This window comes from Oreochromis niloticus, linkage group LG8 (genome assembly GCF_001858045.2).
Source record: "Oreochromis niloticus isolate F11D_XX linkage group LG8, O_niloticus_UMD_NMBU, whole genome shotgun sequence".
NCBI classification, from domain to species: domain Eukaryota; kingdom Metazoa; phylum Chordata; class Actinopteri; order Cichliformes; family Cichlidae; genus Oreochromis; species Oreochromis niloticus.
The window spans coordinates 7,435,068-7,447,335 of record NC_031973.2 but is presented as its reverse complement, the minus strand read 5'-3'; the positions used below and the strand labels follow the sequence as shown (position 1 = coordinate 7,447,335).

At 42.3% G+C, this 12,268-nt stretch overlaps 1 protein-coding gene across 10 annotated transcripts in view; it reads right to left on the bottom strand.

The window, feature by feature from the left end:
• tanc2b (tetratricopeptide repeat, ankyrin repeat and coiled-coil containing 2b) overlaps positions 1 to 12,268 on the bottom strand; it is a 163,547-nt gene that overhangs the window by 42,063 nt on the left and 109,216 nt on the right. For 7 of the 10 annotated variants that reach the window (XM_025909851.1, XM_005458166.3, XM_025909853.1 and 4 more), the window contains 2 exons: positions 8,078 to 8,194; positions 131 to 279 (listed from right to left, as the gene is read on the bottom strand). In XM_025909851.1, the coding sequence (XP_025765636.1) occupies positions 131 to 279; positions 8,078 to 8,194 (266 nt within the window). Of the gene's footprint in view, positions 1 to 130; positions 280 to 587; positions 802 to 8,077; positions 8,195 to 12,268 lie in introns of those variants that run through there. The other 3 variants (XM_025909854.1, XM_025909857.1, XM_025909858.1) reach the window with 2 other exon arrangements.

Below are 12,268 nucleotides of genomic sequence, written 5' to 3'. Positions count from 1 at the left end.
TACTAGGTTAATCTGAGAGAACGCTTCTTATCAAATTCACACTGCGTGCATCACGTGATGACATATCGATGAACTCTATCATCAGGGAAAAACTGCCCTGAGAATAGTTAATAAAGCATACTTCTGGTACCTGTCTCGCCTCGGGTTCCTCCATGCTGTACTGGGTACCGGCTGGCCCCTCGCTCAGTTTGTCTCCGAGAAGGAAACCCAGGCGCGTCATCAATGTGTTGGCTGCCTCATCCACGGACGGAGGGGGGCCCAGCTCCTGGCTTGACTCCCCTGTGGAGGCAGATAGACACAAGGAGGAGGAGGCAGGAGATGGGGGAGAGCGAAAAGAAGAGAGAGGAACGGGAGAATGTGTGTCAGTGGTGGGCAGACAACTGAACAGAAGCTTATTTTGCCACAAGAAAAAAAAACACACAAAAAAACCTTACAACATTTCATTTTTTATACATCTATAACCTCTTTACCTAGAAACACACAGTACACTTGTTACACTTCCTTTGAATAAACTACAGCCCTGACTACACACCTGGAAACAAGACACACAGCACCTGCACGCAGGAAAAGAAAACGAAGCACCCTACCCGAGTTCTCCCATAGCTCAGAGCTGTGCATTACTGACACATTCCCCGACAGCCGGACTTTTCGGTTGAGGTATCTCCTTACATAAACTCCAAAATCCCCTCAGCCACAACAACAAAAACAGTTTTCAACTGTTTACAAAAAACTGGCTTCCACAGCGACTAGCAGTAGGCTCCCATACCGACGACAGCTCCTTCCGCACCACTCATCACCACTACGGCTCGAGTGACGTAATGAAATACGCCCTTCACCTGTGTGTGTGTGAGTGAGTGAGTGAGAGAGAGAGCGCGAGAGAGAAAGAGGTGTGTGCCTTTTCAAAACAAAGCATGCATGTCCACATCCTTACTTCTATTTACAGAGACTCCTGGGACTAAAGAGAGCAAAGAAAACACCCGGGTGAGCCTGCATGATGATCAGATGATCAAAACCACAAACACACACAAACACACCCCCAGAGCGGAGGGATTTCAGTTGCCAACTTTACAATAGGACCCATAACAAAAATCCCTTAATGACCTCATCCCGTCACCCGGTTGCCTGGTTACCCCCCACCCATAACAATCCCTAACCGGTGGTATCATGTTTTTCAATCACACTCAGCCCTAGAGGTGCCTACTAGATCAGCTTCATTTCAATTTCACATTATTCACTGGAGTGCCACTCGCAGAGCTCAAGGTTGTGTTAATTACTCACCCTGCACAAAAAAGTGACTGGTGGCTAAATTCAGCAATGTCCAATCAGCTGTAATTGGACATATAAGCCTCTGAATTGGTCCAGACATCAATGTTATTGAAGCCAACAGCACAAGATGGTTGGTTTTTAAATAAACAGCTCGAGGCAGACCGTGTTTTTTTTTTTCCCTCAGTTTTCCAGCAGGGCTGGTCAAACCAGACTGGCAGGTAGTTACACGAAGCTCTGACTGACAGCCATTAAACAGTCCAAGCCGCCACGCCACCTCTCTGAAGACAGACAGCTTGTCTACAGCCTGTGTCCTCTCACTCGTCAGTTCAAAGACACACACACACACACACACAGACAGGCAATCTAAAGCCCGGGCTCCCCTCTCCATTTGCTCATGGGCGGAAAAGGCAGAACACTGTCAGGTTCCTCATTAGATTTACTCCAAGACAGTGTGAGCAAGTAAAGAAGCTGGGTGCCTTCTGACGGAGGGAAAAAAACCTTTGAATCAAATGGGGATGACATGGGTGCAGTGCTTCAATAAAAAACACACACAGCAGCAACCAATAATGAGGTAATCACAGCACACATTAGGTCCGAAACAAGCTAATTATGTATGAGTTTTAACGAGATGGTGATGGCTTTATGGAGCAGAATGCATTCCTCCAAGGTCAGTGAATCCATGGGTTTCCCTTGAGGAAGTGTCCATTAATGGAGAATATGTAGCTGGGGTAAAAGTCCTACCTCCTCACCGCTAATACCACAGGAGGACGGCTGAGATGCACTTGCATCGATTCATAGTTTTCAGACACATGACTACAGCAGAGCTCTGGTTTGTGTTGGTATAAGCTAACCACAAACCTGTGAATTTTTCATCAATTTCAAGCTACAACCAGAAAGATAAAAACATCTAAAAAGAAGAAAAACAAAATATATGTGAAAAACTGCAAGATTTGGACACTTTTGATCTGTATACAGCATGCACAGCAGTACTTCAATCACTAAAAACAGCCCCGGGTCCCTGCCAGAGCTCCACTTTTGCCGTGTTTTACATATACCTTATTGGGAATCTTTTCGTTAAAGCATAAAAGTTTACACAGTTATATAAGTTTTCAATTTGGAGTGGTCAATATATCTGCTGTTTTGAAGGTAAAGGAGAAGAAGGTAAGTGCTGACTGGTTAATGTCAACTTACAAGTGATGTTCATCGATAAGTGGGGTCATTTTCGTCAACATTTCAGCAGATTACCAACAAAACAGCAGCATCTTTGATAGATTCTATGAAATAAATTTAATCAAATGCAATTAGATTAAATTTATAGGACAACAACAGGTTGGTTTTCGCTTTGGTTTATCCAATGTAATAACTATCATGCATTTCGGCTAGCAGAGGAACATCTCATTTTGCTGGAAACTAGTCTTTGTGTCACTGGGTTGCATTGTCCCATGTCTGAAACCTGGAGCTGGGCATTTTTGTTGCTGCCATCTTTCCTTTTTGAAACCAGTCACCATGAGTGAGGGGTACAAAAAGCTTTACCAGCATACGGTAGCACATTGCTAATCATAATGAGGATATGCTGATTTACCGTTCTCGACACTGATGGGTACCAAAATTTACAAAATGAAGATCATGCTGCATTTAAACAAGATGTGAAACTAGTGAGTAAGATGCTAAACTCATACTAAGGACAACAATCAAGGGAACAGAGGTATACAAAACTTCTTTTTGCAACTAGGAGTGCCCTCTTCTGGTTGTCCTTTTTATACCTGGGAGCCTTGTCCATCTTTTATATACAGTGTATCGTTTTTCCCTAATGATGTGATGTCCCATGAAGACCATGAACAGAAGAAAACTACATGAAAAGTAAAGCAAATCATCTATCCATACAGACAGCATGTCATTTCTATGTATTAGCTGCTGTCTTTGCACCAGTCTGAACACTAAGCCACCGAAGGCTTCCCAGTTGACAGACTGGTAGTAGTAAGGAGTGAATATATTAGCAGTCATTAGTCAACTGCTCCCGTAGGTGGTATGGTGGGGGGTTGGGGCGTGATCGTGATCATGATCAAACATAGGCTCTGTCTGCCTGTGTTAACTTGTGTTCTTTCACTCGTCTCTTTGAATGCTACTCTCCCTCACGATTCCCTCTGTTCCCTTTAGTTCTTCTTACTATAGCGTCTGTGTAGCAGCCAGCTGTTGGCCAACCCTGCGCAGGAGCGAGCAGTTTGTCTAGGTTTCTTTTGATGTGGTAACAAAATCTCTAATCTGGATGCCTGAGCCCATAGTGAGTCCCTTGAGCTAACCATAGGCAATCCCTTTGTACATCTTTAAACTCTCCCACTCTAAAAATATGACAGTGGAGTCAAACATATGGCCAAGGCCCAGATTTTTGGCAGTGACGACAATCACAGAGCTGTCAAACTCGAAACAAAAATACCATACCATCTGAATCTTTTTGAAAGCTACCTGTTCTTGTAGCTACTGTAAGGGAGCTACAATCAAAGGGAATATATTATCATAAAGTAGGGGTTGTATGTATTGATTTGCTTCTATTTATAGCCCTACCTTTTGTTCTTTAAATACACATTATGACAATCACATGGTGCCAAAGTCACTGCAAGCAAACATCTAGATCACTTCAAAGCCAGACGCCAAACACACGGCTAAAGGAACTTCAGGCGCTTTTCGTCAGTGTAACACCTCAATAAATATAAAATAAAATTTGCAACATCAAAACACATATATGCATATATATAAATGCACACTTCTCTCTATTGGATTCCTGAGCTGCGAAGGAGACAGATGGTTGCCATGGCAACTATCTTTGCGCGCAGCTAGGAATGTGTTTCTGTGCGAGCGCATCTGTTTCTCCCTGGCCGTCCACGGATCTGCCCTCGCGCACCGACGGAGAGCCAGAGAGAGCAAGAGAAGCATGTGTGCTGCAAGCAGGGGACTGGACCGGACAGGAGAGGGTATAAATAGGCCTGATGAGCAGGTGAGATAACACATAGCATTTGGTGGCTCCTATTTCACCTCTACCTGGGCGCATTAACTTCCAGGTTCTCGAAAGGTAGGCCACCACATTTTTAAAAAGAAAGAGTTAAATACGCAAGGTTCAAAGATAAATTTACCTCAAGAGGATGTGGCACTGATTAAAAGGTAAAAATGAGGTTGAAGTGGTGTTTGCAATCTTATTTTAGGGCTATGGGGAGGAAAAGAAAGCTTGAATAATACAAGTAGTGAAATGTACAGGCAAAGACACCTGAAAATCTGGGAATGTAGGGCTAATCAAGAGATCAGAGGAATGAATCTCACATTCTTGATGTGCACAGCTGTGATCTTATCTATGCATAAACACTGCATCTCAGGGCACCGGATTTCAGGATTTGATGATATAACGTAGATGTAAGAAGTATAATGAAGCTATACAGAACTTGCACTTTAGGAACAGCTTTAGCTGTATTTAGTTTTGGCAATGGTTGAAATCACAGAAAAACTACCACAGTGGATCTTTATGAGTTATTTTATTTGGCAGAATAACAAAAAACATCTGTAAACTAGATATTAAAATACACTATATTTGATAATATTACTATTTATTATTTGTTTAATGACTGTAGCGTTATGCTGTTGAAGCCAACTCCAAAATTAAATTTACTATACCCCCCCCACTGCCTGCGGTCCTAGTTATCCATTTAGATTGTTCTGGTGTGAGTTGCCCAATTTTGGAGATATCAGCTGCAGAGGTGCTGCCTTCTCTTCAGTGTAATTGAAGTAAATGGCTCTTGCCTAGTGGTGCTCAAAGAACAACAAAAAAAAAAAAAAGGGAAAGGCTCTTTCCAGAAATACATACATACATCAATGAGCTGTAATGTTAGAGAGCTGCATGAGTCCTTTGGTTGGCGGATAAAGACAGTGGAACAAAATAGTTCCTATACGAAACTTGTTTTTTGTTTTGTTTTCTGTTTTTGGGTGACTGGGTCATGAAACATGAATAAAAAAACCATTGCTTTCTCTTGAATACAGTAAAACTACATAGCGCTTGCCTTGAGTCAAAGAAAAGCAGAGAAAAGAAAAATTCAGCAGACATTTTTACAGCAGATAACTCCAAAAATTGGCAAATCACAACAAGACAGTCTAGTTGGAGAAATGGCTTTAAAGACCTGAAGCTAAAGATGTCCAAATGAAATTAAACTGCATATTTTTGTCTGCTATTACAAACATACACTCACGTGCCGCTCAGATGTACCTGTTTAACTGCTCATCAATGCAAATATCCAATCAGCCAGTGACATGACAGCAACTCAATGCATTTGGGCATAGAGACAAAGTCAATCAGTGATCTGCTGAATTTCAAACTGAGCATCAGAAAGGGGAAAAAGTTGATCTGACTACTTCAGAAATTACTGATCTACTGGGATTTTTCCCCACACACCTATACCAGGATTTACAGACAACAGTCCAAAAAAAGAGAAAATATTGAGTGAGCACCGAGACCACAGTGTACACATCTTCTTCCATGACACGAAGCTCAAATCATGTCAAACTGGTTTGTTGAAGATAACAATAAGTTCACTATGATAACACCAATTTCTTCATGACTTTAATAGAACATCATTAGTTCTTTCCAATTATATGAGAATATGTCTCTATTCAATCAAATTAAAAAGCACATAAACCACAAAAGATGCATTGGCTGAATGTTAAATGCCTTCACAGCCCACACTTATGCTCAATTAACTTCAGGCATCAGATAATTTAGTACAAGGTCACAGAGCAGATCTGTTGTTTACATCTTAAACTACATTCACGCCAGTCTTCCTTATCACCGTTTGGCATTAAATCTAAACAATGTGCTGGAATGCTGCAGCTCATTTCTTTTGATTCTGCACCTGACTCTAAATTTTTTGTTGAGATTTATGGACTTCACATCCCCCCTTAATATACTAAGTCAGTTGAGTAATTTATCAGTCCAATACAAATAAGTGCGTTTTTAACATCTGGGGCAAAGAAATCTTACTATATTTTGAAATTTGGCTCACAGATAATAACTTTAACAGATACTTCACACATCTCAAAGAAGTTAAATGTTTGCCTATAACATTTTTCAAAATACAAAGCAAGCACATGTTGAAGTGGAAGCTAATTATCTGTTCACCTTTTGGTTTTTTCATCCCTACTTCCCCTCACATGGGAAGGGTGGAGAGGGAAGTGGCACGTAATGTTTTGTCTTTTGCTCCTCTCTGTTCATTGAACACAACTGAGAAATGCATGTGACCTGGCATGCATATGCAAGCACTGACATTAAATCTATAATACCCCCGATTGTAATTTTAATTGCAAAAAGGAGTGACACAATGGAGGATTTTATCTGTAGCGTCTGCCTCCAGTCTGGGGAATTACCTTTAAGAAGGTTGAACTCTAGCATCATTAGAAAGGCTTTCACTCCGCGGTTTAAGGAGGCTGGCTGGTGGGGAGTTTTACAAGACGTCTCACAAAATATTTGCAAACAATATTTATGGCACCACAAATATCTTTGTAGGCCACATAAAAATCAACTGATGCCTCACTTCCTCCACTCAAAAGACAGTGTCAGCAGCAGAGTGTGGACTAGCATGTGATCAGATGTTTAAGTCACCACCCTGCTGCTGCTAGACACGCCAAGGAGACCTTGTTAAGAGCTAACATGTCCATCTGTCCACCGGGGAGGTGCAACTCCTAACCCCTTGTGAAAACTCATCTTAGGCCTCCCAGTTCTGCTCCAGTTCACGTTTTTATTGCACAGACTACTCGCAATCAACTCTTTTCCTGCTCCAATGGAAGCAGAGATTACCATGTTATCCCTGAAATGTCACACCTATTGCCGCTCATAACAACTGCTATTCACCAGTCGCCTGACTTAATGCAAAAATAAAGCCAGGGTCAACAGTTTTTCATCCATGAGATTCAAAAGCAAGCCAGGAGCCAGAATCAAAGAGTTTATCCTTAAGTAATACACTATTCAGACCATATAATGTGTAGTATGATAGAAATAAATATACAATCTACTATATCACCTACTTAGAATTCCCATTGAGCAGAAAGTCAGCAGAAGAGGCTCACAGACGGAGAAGGCTGGTAGCACACTTTCAAACATTTTCCGCCTAAATAAGTCCAGTTAAACCTCGAGGCTCTCCATCACCATTTCTCATGTGTACATCCAGCCCTGGGTTCTCCTATTCCACCACAAGTTGAGCCAAAAAGACAGGGCAGGAAGCTAGCACCGCATTTCTCAATGGCAACAGGAAAAGGAGAAGCAAGATGAGAAAGCAGATATACCAGAACCAGATCTGAGCACAGCACTATCCTCGGGTGACCCGCTTTAAAGTCCTTCTGAGCGAGGAAGACGGCGAGACAAGGGAGGAGGATAGAGGGGGTTTGATGGGGATAGACTGGGAGGGGAGGGAGGGAAGGGGAGGGGTGGGGATGTGGACTGTCCGCAGGATTACCGAGCAAAAGCCGACTGCGAAGTTAACGGAAAACAGCGGTGGCACCTAACCGAGCTATCCGCCCGAGAAGCAGAGCGGGGTGAGAAAGCAGCGAGAGAGGATTAGAGAGACAGAGAGGGAGGAGGTGACGAGGATGGACACTGCGGGCCCCAGCAAAGCTTTTTCATTAATAACCTTAGCAATGTTTTACAGAAGCCAGCAGCAGCAGAATACCCCGAAAACTGATCATCGTCTGTGAAACCAGTGAGGCGCAGAGAAGAACCAACGAGCAAAACATAAATAAATAAACAACACACGAAATGAGGGATGAGCTGGCCAAAACTTACCAGGGCAGTATGTGTCCAGGTCTGGATTCTTGGCAGTGGTGGAGGTGTGTGTAGGGGAGCCAAGCTCTGATTGTGGAATGCGAGGGCTCTCCACAAACTTTGCTTTCCGCAGAGGGGCTGGGAGCAGAAAGCATAGACACACACACCCAGAAGGAGACAACACGTGCACACAGAGAAACACAGAGAGACACACACATAAATCAGGGAGATGGAAGAAGAAAAGAAAGAGAGGAGTGACAGGGACAGGACAGAAAGGGAGGAAAGTCAGAGAGCTTACAGCATGAACTTAAAGCAGCACACTGATAAAATGAAAACATCCTGAAGGCTTTCTTACGCCTTGTGTTTGCCTCGGGTCAGATAAAGCAAACACATGAGTAAATAAGCAACATGAGCAATCAGGTACCTGGCTAGGGCGAACCAATACACCTGCAAAACATCAGCCCACCACTGAAATGCAAGAATACCAGGAAGCAAACAAAAAAAAAAGAAAAGCTAAATAAATAAAAAGTTTCTTGCGTCTGTTTGTCCAGTGTCAAAAATCACACCAAGAATGCAAATGAGATCCATTTTGGGAATGTCCTCGCGCCTGACTCAGCCACAGCGTCTGAGACATCAAATGAGAAAATCAGAGATTCACAGAAAGCCGGGGGTGGTGGCTGTGTATGATCCTTTCATGGGTTCTTGGTCATGGCACACAGATTGTGAGCACTGTTACCCAGTTCAGCTTACAGTATCATGAGTGCATACATTGTGGTGTTCTTAAAAAAAAGTTTTATGAAGCACATAAAAGGCTAAGTCTTTGTACTGATAAACACACACAGGCTACATACCCTGGAAGAAATGCAACCTTTGCGATCCATTCAGTGGCATTTGTTTGCAAGGATGTTGTTGTTAAAATCACCGAGTGTGATGGCTCTCCACGGCAAGAATAATGAGACCATAATGCTTCCTGCACTCGCTCTGCTTTTTAATGTTCTGTCAATTAGCACAAAAATGCTAAGCCTGCTTACGCTGAATATCTGGCTAATATACCACACAAAAACAGAAAAAACAACCCATCCATCCAATACAGAAATGACTTCCCCTCCTCCTCTGTTATATTCATAAACAGGAGGAACCAGACTATATTTCCCCTTTTTTTTTGTCCTCTGACTTTATAAAAGTTCTCACTATGGAAATAACTTCTGTGACGAACTTGAAGTCATGCCCAGCTGTGAGAAAGAAAAAAAGAAATCAGCCAATATCAACTAAATTGTGCATAAGACTCATTTGTTTAATCTATTATCTTTCTTTTCTGTACTGGTGTGGGTTTGAGATGGGCAGCAGCTAAGCATAATTTACTCTTAATTGACTAATCTGGTTAAATAGGGGTTTAAAATAGATTATACTGTATGCCGCAACCATTACTGTTACGGGTGAGCACACACGTCCAAAGCTATCTGGTGCAGAAATACTGTGCAGGACCAAAGTGCGGTGAGCAGGAAGTCATGAACAGCAGTTGGAACATATGTTCAAGCAACAGCGAGTGCAAAACCGGAATAGATTCTTCACCACTTTTGTTTAGGGCTCGTGTTACAGCTAATGTCAGGATAATGTATGTGTGTGTGTAATGGGTGGGGAGGAGCGCTTTAATCCCTTTGCCTACATACTGTTGAGCACAGTACAGTGGTACAGATGGTCGATGTAAAACGCGTAACATACAGCGAGAAAGTTCAAGCATCCTCACAGGCTGTACAGACTTGTAAACATGCCATTTTCAAAACAAGCTTTATTTTCAGTCTTTAGCTTTTAAACTCTGCGTCTTTGTTCAAAGATCTTTTTCAATGTTACTCTTTTTTCACTAACTATATATATATATATTATATGCTTTTTAAAATCAGAGCGCACCATCAAATCAATTAGACTTCTGGTCAGTTAGGTAGCAGAGGGGGGTGTTAATCAGTTTCAGCTGCTTTGGTGTTAATTACGTTAACAACAGGTGAACTAGAGGGGCACCAATGAGACAACTCCCAAAACAAGAATGGTTTTACAGGTGGATGGCACGAGTGGGTTTTTTTTGACTGTTTTTTTCCCATTAGTTTTGAATTTGGCTAGGTCAGTGTCACTACTGATAGCATGCAGGGATAGCTGGACCCAGCACCTCCTCCAGGATGGCACATAAATGCATGCCATTGCCAGACGGTTTGCTGTGTCTCCCACCACAGTGTCAAGAGCAAGAAGGAGCGCTCAAGAGCATGAGCTCCCTGCCCGACACTGTGGAGCCACTACCAGACACTACCAGAATTGATAAATCCACCACTGGCACTCTCTTCTTTTCACAGATGAGAGAGGTTCACTCTGAGCACATGAGACAGATGTGATAGAGTCTGCGGGCACTGTGGAGAACTTCATGCTGCCTGTAGCATCGTTCAGCATAACTGGTTTGGTTGTGGGTCTAGGGAGGCATATCTATGGAGGGACGTACAGACCTCTAGAGGCTAGGCAGCAGCACCCTGACTCCCATTAGGTATCGGGATGAAATCCTTGAACCTATTATCAGAGCTACACTAATGCAGTAGGTCCTGAGTTCCTTCTGGTGCATGACAATGCCTTATGTGGAGGGAGTATGCAGGCAGTCCCTGAAGGATGAAAGAATTGATACCACTGACTGTCCCCCACACTGTGCCTGACCCAAATCCAATAGAACACCTCTGGGACCCATCAGATGCTGCCAGGTTTCACCTCAGACTGTCCAGGAGCTCAGAGCCCCTGTCCAAACTGGGAGGAGAGCCCCCAGGACACCATCTGTCATCTCATTAGGAGCATGCCCTGATGTTGTCAGGCATGCATACCAAGCATGTAGGGGCCATACTGCAATGAAATGCTACAAAGTTGCTAATGCTCTGCTGACTCGATAACTGCAGATTTCCAAAGCTCCTGTGGCATTAACATCTCTATAGAAACTGCACCAGGAGCTTCATGGCATGGGTTTTCATGGCTGAGCAGCTCCTCCAAGTGAAATGTGCAGGTGGCCCCTACCTTCCATTTAGTTTTCATGCAGTGTCGATATTATCTTAAAACCCTTTGCAAGGACTTTTTCTGTTTTAATTCAAGTATCACATTACATATTCCATCGTTGGAATATTCCTACTCACTCTACAGCATTGTGTAAAATATGTAAGCAAACATGAAAAAGGAAGAATATTTAATTTCATTGTTCATTTCTGTTCCCCAGAGGTGTTCAGTACAGCAGACGCATTACTCTAATTTCAAACATTGTTGGTGGAAACTGTTTTAAGGCTACTTCACCTGTAATGACAATGCATGTTGTACATTTAATTACCTTCAATACTCAGTAGAAGAGAGAATAATATAGATGGCTTAAGCAATAGAGTGGTAGCTTCCTCAGACAGTGGCCCCCCAACTTTGTAAATTAATAGTGCATTAATAGTGCAGTATTGCTAATGACACCATGGTATTTTACCACAAAAAATGATACTACTACTTGTACTAATTAGCTAATATTAGGTCCCTAATTAGGTTGCATTAGACAAAGTCAAATTTTAGATAAAAAAAATAATGTATCAAAGTTATTACAGTTCTTTTCTGCTAAAATGTCTGCAACAAATGTCATGTCAATCCAAGCAAAGAAGTCGCTAAGGCATTTTAGTCAGCATAAGAGTAATGAAACCTAAAAAAACAAAGGACATTTTCATGCTTCAGGCATGACTAAAAACAACTTAAAATTCCAAGAAATGGTTTGTACCTTGATCCAGGCCTGCACCAGAAACTAACAACTTGTTCCCTTTTCTCATGATCTTATTGTGCACCAATCCACTGCAATCTGTTGTCACAATTTGACATACTCTGCTCACAAACAAATCCAAAGTTAAAACAAATGAAAACGAATTCTGCCTGGCAAAGAAAACTAAGTGTTGCTTCAGAGCTATGTGCATGTGCATAAAGTACAAGCGTTTATATGCCATATTCACTGTCAGCACTGTGTCAGTATGGCCTGGACAGGACTCTGCTAAATACCAAATCTAGGAGGTTATCCAGCACAGATGCCACAATGAACAAATACAAGTGATCGCCAAGACTAGAAGACTCCAAAGTCATCCACGATTCAATGAAATGCCATGACAGACAGACTTACAAGCTTTTCTGTTTTTGGCCAGTGTTTTATGAGTTTTGAGTCCACTAACTGTGAGT